Genomic DNA, 25,188 nt, shown 5'->3' with positions numbered 1-25,188 from the left:
GAAATGGTATAGGTTTTCCTGCTTGAGCAGGAGGTTGGAATAGAAGACATCCAAAGTCCCTTACAACTGTTATTCTGATTCCTAGATCTTAAACATGACTAGCATTCAAATGTAAATTCATGGCAGCACAAACATTTGAACACCTGTAATATTTTTCTCTCTTCAGAGACCTAGTTTATGTTCCAGATTACTCAAGGTTTGAGAAGCAATAGTCTGATTACTGGTTTGCACATTCAATCTTGGCTTCCGTACAACGTACAAACCAGCACAAACTGATGCAGGTTTCATTTCTAGAATCACTCACATTTGGTGCCCGGGGTACTTGGCAACAGACTTACTCCTTTGTGCAAAAGGCAACTGTGTTGTTTGGGAAGAAGGTATGACTTAGAGGTTTCACCCTGTAAAGGTCTGAAGCTCAGCCCTCTTGTGTTCGTAATCCTTGAACAAGTAGCTTCAAAAATGCAAGCTTTGTCATACCACCCACCATGGGAATGCTGAACTAATTTCTTCTACCACAGCAGTTTATATTTCCATCACCTGTTGAATATCTACATCATTGAGTAAATGAGTTGTAGCCAGGATGCCAGACTACTAACCAAATAAAGAGAAAGCATTCCTCCATTGGAATATGTTGCCTTCTCATGCCTTTCAACGAAAAGTGCCACACCAAACAACATATGTTCCATCCAGCTGGCTTGCACAATCATCCTGAATGAAGATCTTCCAGCAGCTCAAAAGAGGGATTCAGCCCCTTTGGTCAGCTGCTTAGTTTTCATGATTCTAATTGAAGTTGACAAGGGATCGTGTTTTAATAACCTTTCCCTAGTGTATCTATCTCCAGGACTACAGAAACTGCAATGAAGAGATTATAAGCAAAAGGAAAGGAATTCGGAGACAGAAGAAGCAGTCCAGTTACAATTGTATTTTGGGGGGGAACCTAGTATCAAAATAATGTACAGTTATGTAATTTAATGACTCTCAAATCAGAATAGCCCATTCAGGACTGTATGAAAACCATTATGGATCCCCCCCAAAAAAGAGAAACAGTCATTGCCTTCAGCATCATGTGCGATACAAAATTAGCATCATCATAATTCATAGTTTGTCCAATTGAATATCACAAAACAAAAAAGCTAAAAGTTAAAAGTTTTTAACAAATGCATTTCAAACTTCCGATTTCATTTTATTTTACTATTTATTTTATTTTTTATAATTTATTTTATTTTACTATAACTCCAGTCTCAATTTGTTGAAACCCCATGGTTTCTTGTGAAAAAATGACTGAAATACAACAGCAGTACAACAATTTTCCAAGTAATCAACTCCAATGTTTTAAGGACAATATACCCTAATTTCTCAACAAGATTTCCACATAAAGCTGTTTTTTTCTAAAATGTGAAATTAAATCTACTATAAGCACTTATTGAAATTAGTATAGTTCAGAAACAAACAATACTATTCCAACAACCTTGGAACAGAGTTTCAATTCCTCTTGTTTCAGACATTTGAAGGGAGAAAGCCTTTGGTCTAAGATCTTGGATAGATGCCAACCAAATACTAGACTGGATAGGCAATGGTCTAAATCAGGGTGTCAAACCTAATTTCACTGAGAGCCGCATCAGGGCTGTGGTTGACCTCGAGGGGGCTGGGCAGGGTGTGTGTGTGACTGGGTGGGTGTGGCCAACTGGCATGTTTTCTCTTCTCACTGGGTAGGCTGGGCCGAAGCCACACTGGCCCGATCTTTCCTCTTCACATTGGGTAGATCAGGATGGCCCCGGGGGCCGGATCTAACCACATCACGGGCTGGATCCGGCCCACGGGCCTTGAGTTTGACACCCCTGGTCTAAATAGTAGAAATCCATTCTTTATATTGCAAAACCAATAGTTTAACACAAGAGAAAGCAACTTCTTATATCCCAGCTTCATTCAACTGACTTCTTCATTCTAACGGAGAAAAAAATTGCAAATGCAGGCTCACCTTGACATCTTGTTCAAGGCTATGGATGAATTCTCCATCCACCTGGCCTGTCTGGGCAACACGAAGGCTGCGTCGCTCTGCTTTTCGCAAACGATACTGTAAGATGCGACAGGTCTTACTGGCTTGATCCAGTTGTTGCCTTAGCTCCTGTAGCTGATAGACATCTTCTTCCATGTAGACATCTCTCATCTCCAGCATCTCTGCACGTAGTTCCTCAATCTCATCCTGGAAAAGACAAACACCATGATCAAAGGAAGGACAAGACAAGTAACAAGTAACCAAGCCTGCATCCTGGGAATATTGGGGAGTGGGAGGGGCTTGTGCATGAAACAGTTACAGTGCATTTGTATTTACAGGTAGTCGTCAACTTACAATAGTTCACTTAGTGAGTGTTCAAAGTTATAACAGCACTGAAAAAGTGACTTATGACCATTTTTCACACTTACAACCATTGCAGCATCCCCACAAACTGAACTCACATTTATGACAGTTGCAGTGTCCCAGGGTCATGTGATCCCCTTTTGCGACCTGGCAAACAAAGTCAAGGGGGAAACCAGATTCACTTAACAACCGTGTTACTAATTTAAGAAATGCAGTGATTCACTTAACAAGTGTGGTGAAAAAAATTGCAAAATGGGGCAAAACTCACTTAACAAATTTCTCACAGCAACATAAATTTGGGGCACAATTGTTGTCATACGCTGAGGACTATCTGTGTTTATTGATTATTTATGATACAGATTATTGCATGTTGAAATGGATTAGGGGAATAGAACAAGTTTAGGTTGGTGCCTTAACAATAATAAGGATGTTCTGTTTTGAAGGTCCTTCTCAGTTGAGTAGAAGCAATCTCTGTTTTGATGGAAGAGGAACCCAGAAGACAACCTCCACAAATCTATTCTGAGATAGCACATGAAGTATTAACAAAGGTACATAGCACTTTGGTCTTCACATAAGGTCTCTCTGCAATATTTTATAACAAGGAAAGTCACAACAACTTAAGGTGTTAAATTTGTACTCCTGCATACTCCTAAACACCATTGGAAATGAACTCTTGAACACTGCACAGTCCTTCTATTTAATCTAACTGTACAGCCTTTTCCTCACAAATATTCAGAATTGCAGATAAAATAGGATGTGCAGACTGTGCATGGAGTTAAGAATATAAATGCCATTCCACTAGTGTAAAATAAAATCCTATGTTGCATTATTTAAAAAAAATAAATAGTAACATTTATATTATTTTACTAGTAGCTTACTTTATACTATTTTTTGTTCATGTGAGTCCTTTGTAGTGAAGTTTGCAAAGATCAAATCAAAACAGGTTTTCTCAACTCCATCTGATATGTTTCTGCCTGTGAATAATTATGTCAAAGATGAAGACATTCAGAGAACTGATTCTCTTCTCTGGAAGGGAATGGCCACATGCACACAGTGGCATTATTGATGTAATTCTGGCATGGAATGCCACAACTCCAACAATATAACATCAGTCACTTGTACAGGAAGCCAAAGTGTAGATAAACAAGCACTAAGAAAAACTGCTCACACTCCAGATCTCCAACTATAACATTTGGGCAAAAGGCAAAATTAATGAAAGAAAAAAAAGACAGGACTGGAGAGGAAAAATCCCAAATGGAAGCCTCTGAAGCTAGGATGCACAAGAGAGCAGCCTACCTATGCCAATCCAACTAATTAGTCTTAGGAGATTAGAAGGAAATAAAACTACAGTATGTAAAACTTGCAAAGGGTTAGGCAGATGGCATACCAAGGAAAAAATGACACCACCAATCGGAGAGCTTAGCTTTTGGGATCACCAAGATCAGACATATGCTGCCACCTAACAAGGGACATACCACTCTTATTACTGTAAACTTGAAATTAGATTCCAAAATGTCTTGCATGTACTGGTGTCAGAAAATTGTATATTTCACAAGACAGGTGATTCCATAAACCACAGGAGAATATGAAAGTCTTCTTTGTTTGAAATCTCTCCATTCCAGGTGTCTGTTGCTAGTAATACAAGCATTGTGGCTAGTATCCCACTGTGTCTATTATTCCTGTTCTCATACAAGAAGACAGAATTTCTCTAGCTTATTTCCTCTATTGATTGGCTACATTCCTTGTTCCTTCTGAGAGATGTGCAAATTTTTTGTACATTTGCCCTCGGAAGGTGGGAGCAGTTAAATTACCCTCCCTCCCTTTTCCCCATTTCTTTGAATTAATGGTTTATCTGCTTATGATCTGCAGGAAGCCAATCAGAGCAATATCCATTAGATAGCCTGCATATTGAGCAAGTGAACAAAGGATCAAGGACTTCCCAAACCAGCCTCTCAGCCAGCCCGTCACAATCAATCATGATACAAGGCATTATCTCAAAGAATAAGATAAGTTCTCTGGGAGATCCCATCAAAATGCAATCACAGAAATGCAATTGCTTGTTTAATATTGTTTTGAACTAACTTGCAAACTTATGTAAACAACAGAAGATCTTAAATGTTTCTCAAACAGAAGCAGTTTCCACAATTTATGGGATACATTCATGCAAATGCATGAACAAAGCACAGTACTGGCTTATGTTTAGCAAACATTGATTTGTGGCTTTTTAAAAATGAAGTAAAGTGACATGGGAACAATTGTTCAGTTTCTTTATGAGTCATTAACACAATTTTTGAAACAATTTAATTCAGTAGCACTAAAAGTTTGCAACATTTAATGCATGTGGAAACACTAATATAGCATGCAAAATTTTAAATATGTTTTGTATTAGTTAGGAAATACTATACCGTATGCACAACTTACCAGATAATACCAGGGCATTTAGGCTAATGCTCACTATTATCAGAGATATGGCCAGAAATGTTGGTTTGATATGATTTGATATGGAGGTCTGCTGAAGTTAAAAATATCTTACAACACCACAAGATAAATACTGCTCCTCATATTCTTGCATATGGTGGGAATGCAAAAACAAAAAGGGCAAAACTTACATTGTCATATTTTGGCATTACCTATCATTCACCATTATTGTTAGGAACAAACATCTATAACAGTGAGCAAATGTCAGATTCTTCTTTTTAAACAGCTGTTATGATTTTGTAGCAACTCCAACTGTTCATGTAATGTACACTGTGGTCTTTCCATGATGGGCTTTTTCTTTAAACAATCTTACTTGAAAACAAAATATGCATCACACATATTAATATTGTGCATCATTAAAGTGCTTCACAATGGGAAAGCATTGTTTCAGTTCCTTCCTATTACAGATTGACATTAAAAAGACATTGGTTTTTAGATGGGCCTTCAAAAGATAAAATTTTAGATCATTATCTCTTAAAGGAAAAGTTCTAATTTCTTTTTCAGAAATATTCCCTGCACAATTCAAGAAAAAGAATTCTCAATGTTCATGCATTCAGCCATAATATAATTGTTTTTTTTTTCTTTGATGTGATGAGTGAATCTGGATATTATACTATTCTGTAGTATTATGTGGAAACCAAGCTACATTAGTTTGTTCAACGATCTAAAATTTAAAATCTGGGTTTGAGTTATATAAAAAAGTAATTAGTGTCCGAGAATGAAAGGTGGGTTTTGCACACTCACTTATGAAGGCAACAATATTTTGGGAGCTATTCCCATGTAAGACTAAGAAAAATAATTTGTTTTTAATAGTATGTAGCTTTATTGCATGAAGTGGCAGCAATCTGTCAGCACTACATAACACTTTTCCTCCCATCCCCAATGATGTGCTTTCCTCCCATTTTCCTCCCCGCAGTAGTCCCGTGCCATAATTCGAAAATGAGACTGGCAAGTTGCTGCTCTCTTATCAGGGCAGGAACAGCAGTTTCTGTTGCTGCTGAGTTCAGGAAATTAAGAGGCAGAAGCCCAGTTCTCTCCATTTGCATCATTTTATACTAGAAAACATTAGTTTCCTGTTGGATCATCTAGATCTGGCTTCAGCCTGCCTCAGAAACAAGTTGGCCCTGAGATGGAGGCGCCACAGAAGGGTATATCCCTAATGACTAACAAACAGTCCCTCTCAGAACCAGGGCAACGGGGCTAAAAGGATGATCCTTTGTTAAGCACTAAGTCATTTAAGTAGAAATCAATATTGCATACAAAAAATATACCTAAGTGTTGTATATTATATTAAGTATATAATTAAATAAAGACATTACTACCAGAAAATATCCAAATTCCTGTGCAATATCCTTTTTATCTTGGCATCACCTTTTTGGAATCTTTTTGGTACCTGCAGGATCCAACATTTACCGTATTTTTCGGAATATAAGACGCATCTTTTTTCCTAAAAAAAGAAGCTGAAAATCTGGGTGCATCTTATACATCGAATACAGCATTTTTTGCCTCCCGAAGCCCCGCCCCCTTCACCAAAATGGCCATGCATAGCCTTACAGGGGCTATCAGAGAGCTCCTGAGAGCTGGGGAGGGCAGAAATAAGCAAACAATGGGCCGTTTTTGCCCCCCCCAGCCCCCAGCAGCACTCTATAAAATTCCATAAGGCTATGCATGCAATTTTTTGACAAAAAAGGGCCTGTTTTCGCAAAAAATGGGCCGATTTTTGCTCTTTTGTGGGAGGTGCACCCCCACAGGAGCACTCTGCAAGCCCCCCCCCCCCAGGGCTATTCATTGCTTTTAAGTGAAAAAAACGGGCCCGTTTTTGCAAAAAACGGGCCATTTTTTAGAGGTTTGCAGAGTGCAAAAACTTTTTTTTTCCCTTTCGGAAAGCTCTTTAACTGATGAGAATTACATTGATCAAGTGCTGTGCCAGCAGAAACAAAGTCTTACGGTTTGCCAGCGATCTCCTTCTCCAGCACATGGATAAATACACCTGGAAACATCTCCCTACCTACCTACCTACTCTCAACAGCCCTACATGGTTTAGGACCTGGTTACCTGAGAGACCGCCTCCTGCCACATACTTCCCAACAACCAACAAGATCTCACAGGCTGGGCCTCCTCCGGGTGCCGTCGGCCGGACAATGCTGGCTGGCGGCCCCTCAGGGGAGGGCCTTCTCTGTAGCTGCACCGGCCCTGTGGAACGATCTACCCATAGAGATCTGGGCCCTTACCACTCTCCCAGCCTTCCGAAAAGCCACCAAAACCTGGCTGTTCCGGCAGGCCTGGGGCTGTTGATTAATGTCCAGCCCCACTTAGACAGAATGGATGGTGTGTAATTTTAACAACTGTATTTTTATTCTTAATTTTTAAATGCTTTTTATCTTGTTCTGTAGGCCGCCCAAAGTCCCATGGGATTGGGCGGCATACAAATTTTATTAAATTTCAAATTTCTCTCTCTCTCCCTACCTACCTACTGTATTTCTCTCTCTCTCTCTATTGAATGCTGGACTGATTGAAGAGACCTGGACCGGCTGAGGTAAGTAGAACAGCTTTATTTCAAAAGAACAGTTAACCAGAATAACTATGTACAGAGTTCAGCATCTCGCCATGCTTGACAACTATTTATACGTGAGCTGTCAAGCAGAGCGACCAATGGAAATGGTGCAAACAGCCCGCGCTCAGCCAGCCACACCTTAGCCAATCAGGTGCAGCTGAGCAGTTGCTCAGACGTAAATTGAGGACTTGCGGCTGGTCGTAAGTTGAGGACCTAGGACCGGTCGCAAGTCAGGGACTTAACACTCTTTCCCCACCAGCAGGTATGCATGCGCAGTAAGAGCACATGCATACTCACTTAGATAGGCGGAGTGGCGCTGGACCCGCCCAGAACGACCAGTTGCAGAGGAGCAGTCGGCGAGGTAGGTCATCCCTGTAGTAGCTCCTCCCCAATGGGAGTACAGCTCCAGGTGATGTCATCCAGGCCTACCAATAGAGATAGCAAGCTTGGAACAGGTAGGTGAACTAGTGGCGATGGAACGGCTTGAGGAGGTGCCTAGGCAGGCTGCCCAAAGGTGGTGGCCAGGCAGGAGAGGTCTGATTGGTAGAAGGCCTTGGTGGGTTGATGCAGAAACGGTGTCACAACAGATTGAGGAGGTGCCGGGGCAGGCTGCCAGGAGGTGGTAGCCAGGCAGGAGAGGCCTGATTGGGAGAAGGCCTCGGTGGGTAGGTGGCGCCTTAGTTGATTCACGTGGAGTTGCCACTCGCTGCCATTGGGAAGTCTGACCCTATAAGAACAGGGACCGGTTACTTTGGTGATGGTGGCAGGCACCCACCTTGGATCCCCTGGAGAAACTCCTGGCAAAGACCAGGTCCCCCTCCCCAAAGAGGCATTGAGGCACCCCCAGGCTGCGAGGCTGCATGGCATTATAAAGAGGGTGTAGCCTGTCTACGATGATTCGCAAACAGCGGCCCATCAGCAGCTCCACGGGACTTTTGTTGGACAGGGGACATGGGGTGGAGTGTTAGCCAAGGAGATAAGCCGCCACCTTGCCCAGCCAATCCCCCCGGTCCATGTCCCCCTACGCTTCTTTGGCTGAGCAGGCTGCTTGTTCCACTCGGCCATTGCAATCAGGATGGTAGGGGGCCGTTGGGGTGTGGTGGATCCCTTGCCCGGTCAGGAAATTCTGGAAGGCCACAGTAGTGAATTGAGGCCCGTTGTCAGTCACGACTGTGTCCGGCAACCCATGCATGGCGAACACCCGCCGCAATGCCCGTATGGTGGACTCCGCAGTGGCAGATGCCATGAGCAGGATGCCAATGGGAGTAGGCATCCACGACTACCAGGAAATTCTGCCCGCGAAATTTATGTTGTGCCAAAGGTCGCTCCATGACCACCGGCCCTGCGCCAGCTGAGAGTCTAGGGTGCCCCCCCAGCTGAACAGACAGGCATCCATTGTCAGAATGAGGCGCTCCTGGTCCCTGAATGGCAGCCGCTGAGTAAGGTTGGGGACATCCACCACTTGAGGAACATCAGCACCTGTGCGTAGCTGGCACCTTGAGTATCAAGATGCTGGAATCGGACCTCTGATATGGGAGCATCCTCCACAGAACCACCTTGATACAGGAGATGAACTTTCCCAGCAAGCTGGAGAGGAGGGCTATGGGAACACAACAATCCTGGGAGGAAGTTAAACACTAGAGGAACCAGAAGGAACTAAAGGTCACAATTAAAGAACAACACTTACATTTACTCATATATAATGAAGCAAAGTATTTTAACATTGGATTTTTTTTTTCTTCCATTCAATTGTGTCAAATTCTTATGTAGTTTTCTTGGCAAAGTGTTTGAGAAGTGATTTGCCATTACCTCCTTCCTAGGACTGAGAGAAAGTGATTGGCCCAAGGCAGAGGTGGGTTGCTCCCGGTTTGGCCCAGATTGGACAAACCAGTAGTGGCTCTGGCAGGAGGCGCCGCCCACCCAGCTGGATCCTTCTGCGCATGCGCAGAAGCATTGTGCACACAAGCAAACCAGTAATAAAAAAATGGAAACACAACACTGGCCCAAGGTCATCCAACTGGCTTTGTGCCTAAGGTGAGACTAGAATTCATGGTCTTTTGGTTTCTACTCTGATGCTTTAACCACACTATCCCAAACTGGCTCTCCATAAAGATATAACTATCAACAAATGACTTCTCTCACTGGTTATCCATTCACCTTTAAAATACATCTAAAACGGATTCCTCTCTCAAATCAATAGCAATAGCAGTTAGACTTATATACCACTTCATAGGGCTTTCAGCCCTCTCTAAGCGGTTTACAGAGTCAGCATATTGCCCCCAACAACAATCCGGGTCCTCATTTTACCCACCTTGGAAGGATGGAAGGCTGAGTCAACCCTGAGCCGGTGAGATTTGAACAGCCGAACTGCAGAACTGCAGTCAGCTGAAGTAGCCTGCAGTGCTGCATTTAACCACTGCGCCACCTTGGCTCTATCCTCCCATTAAATTTAAACCTTGAAATGCATAAAGCCAATTACTTCCATAGGTAGGAATTGATCGCAGGTATTTAAATATAATATGGCAGGCACAGTGGCTTCCTTAGGCATTGTGTGGCTAATCCCAAATGCAGGGATTCAATGAACTCCAAATAATTTCCAAACAAATTGATACTTCACAGCCACTTAAGTCAACTTGTACTGTATCAGCAAATAAATGTGGCCCCCATAGATGTTTGTACATGCTACATGGATTTCATGTCACAGTCTTTACAAGGATCAGTACTAATGAAGGAGAAAAAACTATCCTTTCTCTAGTTAGTAAATAAGTAGATGGATGGATGGATGGATGGATGGATGGATGGATGGATGGATGGATGGATGGATGGATGGATGGATGGATGGATAGATAGATAGATAGATAGATAGATAGATAGATAGATAGATAGATAGATAGATAGATAGATAGATAGATAGATACTTTTCTCTTTAATCTAAAAATACTTTCCTAATGCCAAATTGCCTATGTTACATTTCTGTCACTGGAAATATACTTCAACAAAACTAAAAGGAGAAAAATGCTGTGTTATGAGGCTTCAAGCTGAAAAAAAGGTAAAATATAATATTACACAAATCTGACCTTATCAGCAATAGCTCAACTTGTATATTTATGATCTCTCACTGTAAAAGGGAAAACTACTTCAAGAAATGACAAGGGAATATTTCCTTAGAGAATAAAGAGAACATAAGCAGCAGCTTTCAATTAACTCCAAACCACAGGCTAGCAGAAGGAACATTGCTATAATTTACCAGGATAAAATAAGAAAAGATTTATAAAGAAACTGCAGCAGAGATATCTTGATGAGTGCAGAGCTCCCAGAAACTCTAGATCAAGTAGATTATTGCTACTCCTCAAACAGACCACTTTATTTATTCATTTTTTTAAACAGTCCAAGAGCCAAAGTTTCTGAGTAGTTTACAATAAACAACAATTGATTTGTTTGATGAGGGAAAGGACAATAATAATAATAATAATAATAAGGACCTTTTGGACCGAAAAACCAGGAAACTAATGACAATGCACTACAGTTTACATCCACGTGGTGATACTGATAGACTGTACCTGCCCCGAAAATCAGGTGGCAGAGGATTATTACAAGTGAAGCAAACAGTTGAAGAAGAAAAACATGCACTGGCTGATTATTTAAAAGAAAGTCAAGAACATCTATTAATCGAAGTAAAGAACAAAAATCTACTGAAGGCCCAACAGACGAAACAAGAATACAGAAAAGATGTGATAAAATCAAGAATGGAGAGTTGGCAGAACAAAGCACTGCATGGCCAATTTCTGGAAAAAATAAAAGATAAAGTGGACAGTGAACAAACTTGGTTATGGTTAACAACAGGTACATTAAAGAAAGAAACAGAGTCACTAATCCTGGCTGCGCAAGAACAAACTATCCGCACAAATGCCATTAAGGCCAAAATCGAAAAATCCTCTGATGATGCCAAATGCAGACTTTGCAAAGAAGCTGATGAAACTGTTGATCACATACTCAGCTGCTGTAAAAAAATCATGCAGACTGATTATAAATTGCGGCACAATTCAGTAGCACAAATGATCCATTGGAATTTGTGCAAAAATTATAATATTAAAACAGCAACAAACTGGTGGGAACATCAGCCTGAAAAAGTGACCGAAAATCAGATGGTCAAGATCTTGTGGGATTTCCGTATACAAACCGACAAAATACTGGCGCATAATACACCAGACATCACACTGGTTGAGAAAAATAAGGTCACAATCATAGACATCGCAATACCAGGTGATAGCAGGGTCGCCGAGAAGGAACATGAAAAAATCGCAAGATATCAGGACTTAAAAATCGAAATTCAACGACTATGGCACAAACCAGCAGTGGTAATTCCAGTGGTAATTGGCACACTGGGTGCTATTCCAAAAGCACTGGAATTACATTTAAAACAGTTAAAAATTGACAAAATCACCATCAGTCAAATGCAAAAAGCCGCACTGCTTGGATCTGCACACATATTAAGAAAATATGTTACGACGTCCTAGGCCCCTGGGTGGGGCCCGACTAGTAACCAATGCCAAATCCGGTGAAACAACTGGCCGCTGTGATACAATTGTATAATAATAATAATAATAATAAAAATAAGTAACAATAAGTACTTATTGTAACCATATATATTGGTGACTTAAATCCTCTTATAATGTTTTTATTTAAAACATGAACTTGGGATTTAAGGGTTTGATGCAGAGGTGGCATTCACCAGGTTCTGACCAGTTCTGAAGAACGGGTAGCGGAAATTTTGAGTAGTTCAGAGAACCGGTAAATACCACCTCTGACTGGCCCTGCTCCCATCTATTATCTGCCCCCCAAGTTCCATCTGATCAGGAGGAAATAGGGATTTTGCAGTAACTTTCCCCTGGAGTGGGGAGGGAATGGAGATTTTACAGTATCCTTCACTTGCCAACCAAACAATGCCACACCCACAGAACTGGTAGTAAAACAAAATTGAATCCCACCACTAGTTTGATGACTAGAAAAGGTAGATTATGGAAAGAAGTAAATTACATTGTAACCTTTATGAGAGGATAATATATAAATGTACTTGTAAATGCTATTCAATTGGAAGCCATTTCTTCATAACTTTCTTTTGTTTCTTTTCTCCTTTCTTTTCCCCTTTTTTCACTTATTACTTTACTTCCTTTACTGTTTTTGAACTGTGCACAAATTTTATCCTCTTAATAATGTATCTCAGTCCCAATAATGTGGGTACAAAAGGATAACATGTGTTCTCTAACTATTTTAAGTGGACATCAAGATAGGCCAATAATGTGAATTCTCTAGAATGCAGTTTGTCTTGGCTGTCCAGTAAAGGGAAGATGTTTGTTTAATACATTCATATAAATATTGAGATAGTTTGAGAAAACATCATATGTAATATAAAAATAGGTAAGGTAAGCAAAGAACCAAAAAGCTTATCAACCAGCCTGAATTGACCATAGGATAAAGCACTTCACTTGCAAAGAAAGAACCCTCTAGCTCTGATCTCTGAAAGTCACCCTAGCCATTCAAAGGCTCAGTGTGACTGCTTGGGTTAAATTGCTCTCCAGGAGGAAGTGATATATAGCATAGATCAGTAAAACATCAAACCATGCCATAGCCACCAAGCCACGCCCACAGAACTAGTAGTAAAAATTTTGAATCCCATCACTGATCTAAACATCTGGATCTCTCCCACTGGTGCGGCTATGATCTGTCTTTTACTACAATTTGTAAGAAAGTTAACAGTCCTTGTTACTTAAAAATATCACAATCATTATCATCCATTCCATTCACAATATTATGCTACTTTACTATTCAGGTACATGCATTTACACACTAGAAATAAAACACAGGGTGAGTAGCACTTTGAAGGCAGTTAATCAACTCTAAATGAGGAATTATCTTTCCTAAAATTTGAGCATAGAACTGAGGCTTGAAGAATGAAAACACTAAAAGAAACCTGGGCATTTCCCAAATGCAATAAAGATGTCTCCAATTCTCTCCAAGATTAGACAAGAAGAAAATGAAAAGCATTAAAATATGTGAGTGTGAGAGAGAGAAGGGGGGAGGGAGGGAAGGAGAGGGAGAGAGATCTTATGATATCTATAATCCCACAAACTTTATTACTACTTTCACTAAACCATGATCAAGTCTTGCCTGGTACAGAAATATTTCTGTATTCCTTCCTCATTTCTCAGTCTGCCATGAATTAATTACAATTGAAAACACTGGTCATCAAATTAACCCAAACAAGCCAGCTTCTTAAAGTTCATTTAGAATTTTGTGTAGTTTCAATTGGCATATCAGTAACCATAGTTTCCCATTTTGGACATGGCAAGAAACTATGAAAAATTAAAACTGCCCTGTACTCAGAAGGAATAATGTGAGGATGGGGCAAACACAACCTCTAGTAATAACCTGACTTACAGGTAGTCCTCACTTAACAACATGTTGCTTGCAAAAGTTACATAGACCACCCCCAAAAGGTACTTATGACCCAATTCCAGATTTCCAATAGCAGCACTGTCCCTCATGGTCACATAACCACAGTTCAGGTGCTTAGCAATTGGCTTGCCTTTAAAGCAGTGTTTCTCAACCTTGGCAACTTTAAGTCCTGTGGACTTCAACTCCCAAAATTCCCCAGCCAGCCAGGATTCTGGGAGTTGAAGTCCACAGGACTTAAAATCGCCAAGGATGAGAAACACTGCTTTAAAGATAGTTGCAGTATTCTGCAGTCATGTGAGGTTATTTATAACTTCTTTGTCGGAAACTGGTTTTTTTTTCCATCCAGTTTCTGACAAAAAAACTGCTACAGGAATGCATTGACTCAATAAGCACTGTGTTCACTTAACAACTGCCACAAAAAATGTTGTAAAATCTGATTGGTCACGTGGGTGCCTTGATTTACACCTGTCATAGTTACAATGAAAATTTCAGGCTTCATTATGGTCGTAAATCAAGGATTACTTGTACTACTTTAAGATACAGGCTGCATTCGTACATCCTGAACCACACTTAACCTCATGTGTTATACACACCCCATTATGGTGTAACATGTTGTGGAAACTCTAACAATTGAATTAATTAAAAAAATTCTCAAAGTGGTTTACAATTAAAAAAAGTAAACACGGTTTAACATATGAAGTGAATGCAACTGTAACTATAGATATGAACATCCCAAGTATGCCATGAACATATTCAATAAAGTGATGGCTTTGTGTTCTATGACTGAGGGGGCAATATAGGACTACTATAGCTGCACAATATTTCCATCATGTCTTTGGAAATTCCATTATATTATTGTTTGATATTAACTATAATTAATTGCACCACTGGTGCATTATCTATGTTTAACAATAGAATTCCAGAAATCTGTTATCAATTCTCTAAAATGCAGTGCAACATAAAAACTAAATACTTTAGTGCACAACACTTATCTTGCATGTTCCTTTTGCACACTCATCAACCAACAACTCATAAATAATGATGAACAGGAGAAGAGAAATGAAGGAAATAGCATCCAGCAATTTACAACTTTCTCTATTAATTAACAGTCAAAGAACAAGGAGTTTTGAAGCCATACAAAAGCAAATATATTGATTCAAAATGAAAGATATTACCAGCTATATTATCATTGTGTATTGCACAATACAAGGTAACATATATAAATCACATATTTTCTGCATAAATCAAATGATACATTGTTTACAATTATGCTGTATTGATCGTCATTTTTCTGCTCAGTGAGATGCACTGTTATCTCTTAACATACAACTTTTAGTTTATATATAATGCAGGTTCTGATGCCCAGCCTTCCAAACTAAACTAGTTACAGAAATTATATTTCTGTAAAGGCTACGTTCAATTGCCATTATGATATTGTTAAATAAAGAGGGAGAGAAAGCTTTAATGAAAATTTAAAACTCAGGATACACGGTATATATTCAGTGTCATTGATTTTATGTACTTATTTGTAGAAAACAAGAGTATTTACGTTTATAGATTTATTTTGCTGTATTATCTGTTCCACACTTGTGGAAAAGAGAAAAACAAAGCAGACTTATACTCAAGCTCTAGTTTTGTTTTGTTTTTCTAGGAAGGGGAGGACTAGGTAAAAGGCCTATGGTAGTCATTGTTCATGCGGAAGGGGAGGGTGGATCACAGTAAGAAGTAACAGCCTGACTAAAGATGAGCAGGCTACCCCTGGGCTAATGCCAGACTGAATCCCATCTATGCATATATCTGCTAGTCTGAAAAATGATTGGCTTACAGCTGTCTCCGCCCCTTTTTTCAAATAGAATCCGAGTGCCCATTCTTTGTCTTCCCATCCCTCTGCAGCTGTTGCCGTATCACATCTCACATTTTCCATTCTGCTGAGCAGGGCCTCGGAGCTCTTGTTCTCCTCCCCCCGCACATACACACACACCCTGTGATGACAAGGCAGCCATCGGCTGCATAACAACTCCCCAATACTACTATTCTCCTGTCAGCTTTGTTTGGTAGGTCTCTGAAGACAGGCCAAAAAGGAAAAGCAAGGCACCGTATGCGTACTTGCTCCCCCCTACCACCATCCCCCACTGGTAAACTAAGATGAGGAAAGGAATTTCAAACACAAAGCCCAATCGTAACTTCCCCAAAGCTTGCTGTGCTCCTCAGATCAATAATATAGAACGAAACAAATCCACAGAGGCATCTTGACACTGATGCATTTCCCAGAGGAAATATAACTATTTAGCCCACAGTAACCTCAGATACATAAAAGCTGCAAATTAAGCCTAATGCAACAGCTTATACCTCTTTGCCCATATTCTGCAAACTGGCTAGGGGGGAAAAACAGAAAGAAAACCTTTATTTGCTTATTGTTTTCTCCTCATTTCAGTCCCAATTAAAAACTTCCTATTTCCATCTACTAGCAACAATTGTCAATTGAAAAACAATTATCATTGGACCAGGGATTGCTAACCGTTTTGGCACTGGGTGCAGAAAGTGCACACGCATGTGTGCACCCATAATGCAATGTGTGCACCCCTGCGCACCCTGACCCATGCATGTGTGCGTGACCCTCACACATGCATCCCACCGCCATGCATTCACATGCAACCCCATGCATGCACACGCTTCCTCCCACACGTGCCCTGCTCCCCCATGCATGTGCCCTGCCCTCCACACATGTGCACACTTCTCCTGCGTGCGACTTGTATGCGCAACAGTGCTCCAAAAACCAGCTGGCTGTGGGAGGCATGTGGAAAGAAGGCTCACATACCCGCAGAGAGGGTTCTGTGTGCCACCTGTGTGCCATAGGTTTGCCATCACGGCACTAGGTTGATATCCTAACCTCACAAAAGGCAAAGAGATGGCATTTTGTTATCACAACATCAACAGCAATGAACAAAAGTTTTCAAAGCTGGAGAAGGAATACGCTTCCTATGCTGCATCCCAATGTAACATCTATAATTCAAAACAGAATCTACAATGGAATCAGCTTTTAGTACCAACATTGGTAGCTCAAGTATACTCCAAGTCTTTCCTTTCCTGATCTTTGCTGGAAATAACCTGAATAGTCTCCATTTTGATTTCTTGAATTACACTACTACAGAAAGCAATAACATTCTAATGTTTCACGTAAGCTATATTGTGAAAGTAACTGAAGTGATTTTTTTCTTTCTTCATTTTTATATTCTAGTACACTTGTACAGTTTATTTTAATAGCATTCTTTAGTACTGAGCTGTGACAAATAAATGCTGCTCTGATGTAGTAAAGCATCTCTTGCAAAGTATGTGTGTCATTTTCTGCTTGTTAATGACAGCACCAAAAAATCTCTATGGAGCAAAAAAAAGATTAAGAGCAAGGTGATAAACAGGAGGATTCCATCAATAGGAGGATAAATTAGCTTCTATTATAATAAACAAATAGTACAAATGCAGATAAAAAGCAATTCTCATTCAAAGGTGAATCACTAAGGAATAGCAAGAGAATTAAAAATGCTTAATATAGAATTAATCAAGATTTGCATTTTAATCTTTCTCAAAGCCATGCAAACTTTTACTTATATGTGAAGTGATGTGTACAATATACGTGTGTGTGTGTGTGTGTGTGTGTGTGTGTGTGTGTAAACTACAAACGTAACCACTGGAAAATAGTTCTTTCAAATTCCTTGGAATTTACTTCTACATAAACCTGCAAGTGACTATGCTGTTAAACACACAGTTTTAACTTTTAATTGCTCTTAACACTGGCTGGATCATGACCAAAAAAAAAATGTAACATAAGTGCCCTTCTATATTTCTAATTAGTATGAAATGTTGTTACACTGCCATGACAACTTTGAATCTCTGCAGCCGTTTTCTATCAGAATATTGAGAAAGGCCAGCCTAAATGAAATCTTGACTTCCTGCCAATTTTCCTTTAGTTAGAAGGGAAGGGGAGGTATAATTCACTACTTTATTTGGCTTTATTTGGATTCCCATAACCACTCTTCAGCCTGGAGCCAAAAACTTCACCATTCTGCGAAACCAGGACAAACTGTGCTGATCCAATATATGCAATGGGTTTTGTACCACATCTTTGCAATCTCACACTGAATACTGAGCATTCAAAATCCTAAACTTCAGGTCTCGAATTAAATGGTGGGCATACATGATATAAAAACTATGCCTGTAAGTCAAAAGAGATTTGTGCTATAGTCTAGTGCTTCTTGATACCCATCACAGTCACTTCCTGTAGCATTGTAGTTCTCTGATTAAGATATCCCTATTTTTTTCTTGCCACAGAAATGCTTGCAGGAAGACAAAGCAGATATTAAATGGTATTAGATGCTAAACCAGTTGTATAATATTTAGACTATCAAACAGCATTTTCTACAGAGCAGTTACATTTGATTTTAACATAGTCAATCTTTGTGTCACAGTACAGATTACCTGAAGGCAAAGCAGGAACCAACATTTATCTGAACATAATATCTGGAAATGCTTGTACACTGCAAAACTAGAGTACAGATGTGGATATGCAGGAACATAGAAAGTTAGAAAAGGGACACCCAAGGATAAAGCAACAATATGGTGATGCCTCAGACAAGAAATACCAATAGGCAAATATACCAATAGGCTTCTCTCCTTGATTAATTTCCATCCATTGTTTCCTGAAAGCAGGACAAGAAGCAATGAATGGAAACTAGACAAGGAGACAAGCAACCTAGAAGTAAGGAAAAATTTCCTGACAGTTAGGACAACTTGCCTCCAGAAGATGTGAATGCTTCAGCACTAGAAACTTTTAAGAGAGTGAACAACTATCTATCTGAAATGGTACAGGGTTTCTTGCCTGAACAGGGGGTTAGACTAGAAGACCTGCAAGGTCCCATCCAACTCTATTATTCTGTACTCTATATACCCTAAACAAATGTTAAAAATTCACTTGTTGGTCAAACTAGACTTCTTAGTTCTCTATGTCAATCTCCCAAGAAATTACCTTTCATTTTTCTTTAGCAACCATTCCTATGTTCCTTCGTCAATCTCAATTGTCTGCAGTTTCTTTAATAAAAACAACCCTCTGTTTAGGTATCCACAAGATTGTTAGAAGGGGTATTGGAAGGAAGTGAAGGAGGGTGGAGAGACAGACCGAGAGCATCCATGACATCATTCATCTGACACAGATGCACCCATCTTGGCATTAGCAGAATGGGGTCTTTGTGCAGCGCCATGAAGGCCTCCAGGACATCTGGCATCACAACCTTGTTTGCTGAAGGCTGCATCTGACACAAACCTCATCCTCCTTGCAGAAATAAATGATATTCATGGATACCTGGAGGAGCACCTGTATTAGGGACATTGGGAACTGAGTTTTGCTGTCTTCCTCAGCTTGTATGTTTGACTTAAGTACAATATTAATTAATGGACCCTAGGTAGGAGACTTCAGGTATCCACCAATTAATTTGTATTTTAATTTTAGAATTCTAAGAACTACGACAGGTGAGATCAAAATATTTTATTTATTTTTATTGTACTAATCATATATCACATTCTGATCATACCTACTTCTGAGAATCTTACAGACCTCCAAAATACTAACAGCACTAAAAATCAATAACATGATAGACCAATGTAATAAAATAACTTTAGAATAAAAAAAAAGTCCGACACTAAGGAACATTCATGACCTCTTTCTTATCAGGAGAGACTAAAATGACTTCCTCCAGAACTTAATTGCCTCGCAAAAAGCTAACGGGGTCAGAAACTGTGTGATATCAGGGAAACACTGTTCCAGAGAAGAGGGCAGTAAGGATATCCCCCTTTAAAATGGATAAGGAATCTTTGAGAAAGAATTTCATTCAGTATCCAAGAAGTGTTTACAATTTTTCACACAAAAATGCATTGAGTGAATAGTGCAAAAAAGCAAACCAATAACTGCTACACGTATGTACACATGCAATTATTTTAATTATATTATTATTCACTTATAGAGTTCTTTCTTTCTATCTATCAGAAATCTGTCAGAGACAGTAAGAATCTCTGCCTTTTCTAGGGATCTAATAGACGCTCTAAGCTGAGAGTTGCATGCAGCCATTCAGGAAATATATACTACTGTTACCATGCCAACCCAATCCTGAAAAATAAAATCATCACTGCTCAGTAGTAATAGCTCAGAGAAGCAACTGAATCTGGCAACAACCCAATTACTCCCCCATTCCCTCTCTTTCACAAACTGCAGGGTTTCCTAACAAGCAATATTTTTACATTATTCAAATAGTACTCCAGCAAAGTCTATAAACCACTCTAGGGGCACATCAGCAAAGTAGCTTTCCATACAATTAATTTAACTCAGTCAGTAGAATGAAACACACAGTGAACAATCTTTGCAGAAACGTAGGTGTCTTTCTCTACTGTGAATATGAATACACAACTTGCTATGTGCAATGTAAGGTAAGGCAATGCACTATCCTGTGTTGCCTCCAGAAATAGTATAAAAATGGCAGCTATGCAATCCCAGGAAAAGATGCAGCTACTTTAAAAAGCTGCTGAGAGGTCCTATATCCAGGTAGGTTCCTGTCCACTCCAAACAGCCTTTGGAAATCAGTTCTGAAATCTTAGACACAATTATTTCTTATTACTCATATACTCTCATATAGTACCCAGCACTATTTTCCTCCATTAAATGAAGGAAACATATTTTAGAGATAGCAAAAATTTTCTCAATGGGAGGGAGAGAGAGTCAATGGATATGAGATTATTAAACATCTCTATCATCTCTATCATTTCTGAAAATGGCCTCATTCCTGGAAATTATCATTACCATGGCACATTTCAGGGATATAGTTGCCACTACATGATAGATAGATAGATAGATAGATAGATAGATAGATAGATAGATAGATAGATAGATAGATAGATAGATAGATAGAGATAGAGAGAGAGAGAGAGAGAGAGAGAGAGAGAGAGAGAGAGAGAGAGAGAGATAGAAATTTCCATTTAAGGTATCTTAGCTTCTGAATCAGAAAGCCAGTCTGGCCCAATGATTAAGGCACAGGACTAGGATTGGAGAAACCTGAGATTTAGTTGTAATTTAAGCAGAAACAAACTGGATAACGTTGGCCAGTCACTTTCCATCAGCCGTAGCAATAAGGCAAGGGCCAACAACTTCTGAAAATGTTGCTTAGAAAACTGCATGGACTAATTTGGTCTAGTGATTAAGGGGTCAGACTAGAAAACATGAGACTGTGAGTTCTAGTCCTGGTTTAGGCATGAAAGCCATTTGGATGACTGTGATGCAGTCAGTTTCTTTCAGCCAAACCCACCTTGCAGGCTTGCTGTTATTGCAGGGGAAAATAAGACAAGAAAGTATTAAGTATGTTATCTGCTTTGAGTTACTTATAAAAAATAATAAGGGCAGGACATACACACACACACACACATACATAGTTATTGAGAATCAAATTGGTACTCCAAAGAAAAAACAAGTTTGCATTAAGATACACACATACTGAACTATAATTCTGTACAACTTCTTGCCCTTCAGTACAGCTAGAGCTGATACAAATTACCCTTCTGCTCTACATTAATGTCATACTACTCTGAGAGCACCTAATCATCCTGTAGAAAACCTCTGTCCAATCAAAACCTGAGGACATGATGTTAGAATTTTAATACGCAATTGCCATAGGGAAGCAGCTTCCCATGGAGATAAAATAACCTTTAACAAGCTCTAATAAATCCTAAGAGATTTTTGCTTATTAGACCTCAACAGTCTCCTATTCTTGAAACACTGAAATGAAATGTGAGAGGGTAATTCCAGTTCCATAAGAATGGAATTCCTTCCTTAAGGATATGGTGAGTCCGACTGATGGGATAAGGAATATGTAATATAACTCTAAGATGCCACAGAGAGGAAACTCTTATGTCAGTAAGAGGCAGTTGTTCATTGCATGAAGTGCCTGCAATGTTACAGGTGTGATTCCTTCCATTAAATATGACTAGGAACCTTTTTCTTTTTGTTTCTAAGAAAGAACAAACATCTGTATCACAATAAATCTACATATTACCCAGAAAGCTATGGTTATGGCAATTTATCAATATAATAATTTATTTCTAATAAGTAACATAACAGATTCAATGCCTTCTGGGTGTTTTTTGGAAATAAGTTGCAAAAAGACTCAAATTCCGGACATTGTAGCTGTTGACACATCCAAAGACTGATAGAAACTGCATTGCAGAACATCTGTTTCAGTAAACCAAAAGAGATTTAGGAGGAAAAACATCTTTTGAAAGCATGTGTATCTTTTAAACATGAAGTCTGGATGCTCCCGAGGCAAAATAATGTAAATTAGGAGTTTTAGGCTGCTGGTGGGTGTCTTTAGGGTTGTAAGATACATGTCCTGCACATAATCAATATCCTACAAAGGTGAACATTTGTTTTATTATGAGTGTCTGTTCTAGTAAAGCTAGATTCCTCATCAATGAAAGGGTTACAGAATTCAACATGGCAACAGATCTTGCTAAAGGACATGATATTCCTGGTCTATAGGTTTTGATGAATACCTGCTTCAAAACAAAGAGGACCATTCCAACAATGACCCATTTTTGCTCCAGGATTGGAAGGAGAGGGAGGGGTTGCACACATTTAGCAGTAAATGTCTTAAACAATACTAAGGGGCCATGAACTCTATGAGTAGCAATAACATCCACCACAGGTAAAGTATTTCTAGGTTTTCCTTCTAGAAAAGCTTTCTACAATGTGGTGCTCTCCAGAATGCACCACATTGTCTCAGAATGGGACGACTCAAAGCAGCCAATTCGTCATAGGATGATTTTTTGTGGGATAACTGAACATGAGAGAACTGCCACTGTTTCTTTGACTGTGTTCATCTTTTTTTTCATTCACATTTCATTTTGTTCCTCTTTTAGCATCCTTTCTTTAATGTTTCTATTCCACCATTTCTTAGTGTAACTTGTATTTCTAGAATCACTTTGTTCCAATTATCCCATGTGGAAGTGTCCAGCATCAGTTGGCCAGGGTGAGTTGGCCAAGGTGAATTGGGGGGGGGGAACGGGACACAGATGATGGCGGTGTCCTAAACCTGCCTTTTCCAAGGCTTCAGACTTGTACAGTCACTACAGCAGCAGCACCTCTGGAGAGCACCACCTCGGGAGAAGTCATTGTACAAGTTATTGTTCCACATAAGAGTATGGAGTAGGGGAGGCCCGATTTTAGATTCGACCCACAAGCATCTTTTGAGGGAAGGGGCGTGCCTCTTCTACAAAGACTTCCTGGGCGACGTAGAGCCCTGGCGGGGGGGAGACAATTCTTTGCAAAATCTGCGCTGTGCAAAATCGAAGGTTTGGCTTTTCCCCTAAGAAAACAGCCTCGTGCCTGCTGAATCTCCGCCCAGCCTGCCCTCCACCCGGACCGCGCTCACCTTGAGATAGTCGTTCTCGGAGCGCAGCTCCTCCAACTCCCGGGCGACTCCCGCGTCCAGCAGCTCCTCGGTGAGGTCGGAGAAAGCCAGCGAGGTGCTGAGGGGGAGGCGGCTGCTGGCCAGCGAAGCCCCCGTCGACAGGTCCTCGGGCAGCGGGGAGACGCCATCGGCGGAGGCACTGGCCGGCTGGGCAGGGGCGCTGCTGCTGGGTGGGGACTCCGTGTCGCTGCCGCCGCCGCTCAGCCCGCCCAGCTCCAGCAGCGACAGGAGCTTCGCTTCTTCCGAGGCGCTGCAGTCCGAGACCTCCGAGCTGCTGTCTGTCAGGCTGAGGGCAGGCGGCGGCTGGGAGCGCGCCGACGGCACCTTTCCGGCCCCGCCGGAGGCAGCTGCCCCTTCGCCAGCTCCGGGGAGGCGGCTCCGCCCCTTTACTCTCGCCCCGACTCGGCCTCCCGAGCCCTTCCCGGAGCCCCGCGACCCCATCGGCGGCGTGGCCTTGCCCTTCTTCTCGCCGCGGCCATCCTTGGCGCTCCCAGCCCTGCGCGAATGTCCGCCGCCCACGGCTGACTTGCCGGGGAAGAAAACGGGCGAACCGGGGTGGCTGCCCCGCCGGCTCTTGGCCAGCGACCACCCGGGCACATCCTTGGGTCTGGCCGGGGACGGCGCTCGGTGCAGCTTCTTCCTCTCGGGCTGCGCGGGAGGCAGCGGCGCTGGGGCCGGGGCGAGACGCTGGCTGGGTTCCGCCTCGCACGGCGCTGCTGCCATCCCCGCACCGGACGGCTCCTCACTGGCCCCTCCGGAGCCGTCTGGGGCTGGGACCGCTCATGACCCGGCCCGGAAAGCCGCCTCCCTCGTTTCCGCGCTGGGATCTCCTGACGGCTCAAGCTCTTCCAGCGGGCTCGCTCGACTCGGGGGACTAAAACAGGTTAGGCTGGCCGTTAATCTGCCGCCACGCCGCGATGATGCTCGTCTCCGCCGCTCCACAAGCAGCAACAGTTCCTCGGTTGGCTCCCTCCGCCTCCTGCTCGTCGTCGTCGTCCTCGGTATCCCCGCCCAGCTGCGAAGACGGTGACGCGCATGGTCTGGGAACAAAAGGCGGAGTGAGGCGCCCGAGGGGGCGCTCGGATCCTCGAGGCAACAGCGACCTCCCTCTCCGGACGGCCGAGAGGGCATCTCTCTCGATCTTGGGTCGAGATGGATCCAGAGATAAGGAAGGACGCAGCGCCCCGAATCCGTTTATCTCCTGGAAGCAAAGACTGGACCCACCACCACGCAACCCCGTCAAAGCCCGAAAAGTCCCCTTAATGAGGAGCTTCTGTCTGATGGAGGTCGGAACGACTTTACCTCTGGGATTAAAAAATAAGATCGTGGCTTTTGAGCATGCTTGTGGTCAGGCACATCAGGATTATAAGAAATGTAGCTCAAGAAAACCCCAAAGCCACCATATTCTCTCTTTTTTAATCCCAGGAGGAAAGAAGAGGACGGTTGAATTTTCCCCACAGAAATCAAAACAATCAGCAGCTGGAAACCGAGGCAAGACAGTGCCCTGACTTCTGAGCAGTGTGGCACACAAGACCAGAAAGGGAACAACTAGTGCATGTAGGATGCAATAATGTTCAACTATTTCTGCAGGGGGAAAGGATCAGATCTCTGATAGCAAATCTACAGCAGGTGTGGCCGAAGAGGCACACGGAGCCATGTCGCCTGGCATGCTTGCCATTGTCCATTCCTGTTCTGGGCTTCAGGTGTGCGGCAGTGCCAGAAACTGAAAGAGGTGGGCTTCCGTTTTCCAGCATGAGCATCCGTGCCAACCAGCTGATCGTTGTGCACGGATGTGTGCCAGTAACCAAAAGACTAGCTGGCTGACATGCATGTGCGCACTG

The 25,188-nt window shown here is 41.6% G+C and overlaps 1 protein-coding gene across 2 annotated transcripts in view; it reads right to left on the bottom strand.

The window, feature by feature from the left end:
• SOGA1 (suppressor of glucose, autophagy associated 1) overlaps positions 1 to 24,304 on the bottom strand; it is a 72,537-nt gene extending 48,233 nt beyond the window's left edge. For both annotated transcript variants that reach the window (XM_032218734.1, XM_032218735.1), the window contains exons 1-2: positions 23,309 to 24,304; positions 1,979 to 2,203 (exon numbers count right to left, since the gene is read on the bottom strand). In XM_032218734.1, coding sequence (XP_032074625.1) covers positions 1,979 to 2,203; positions 23,309 to 24,070 — 987 coding nt within the window. In that variant the 5' untranslated portion in view covers positions 24,071 to 24,304. The remainder of the gene's footprint in view (positions 1 to 1,978; positions 2,204 to 23,308) is intronic.
• Between the last annotated feature and the right edge of the window lie 884 nt (positions 24,305 to 25,188).

Source organism: Thamnophis elegans, chromosome 5 (assembly GCF_009769535.1).
Source record: "Thamnophis elegans isolate rThaEle1 chromosome 5, rThaEle1.pri, whole genome shotgun sequence".
Taxonomy (NCBI): domain Eukaryota; kingdom Metazoa; phylum Chordata; class Lepidosauria; order Squamata; family Colubridae; genus Thamnophis; species Thamnophis elegans.
The sequence above is the reverse complement of the archived record's forward strand: the minus strand, read 5'-3'. Positions and strand labels throughout refer to the sequence as shown.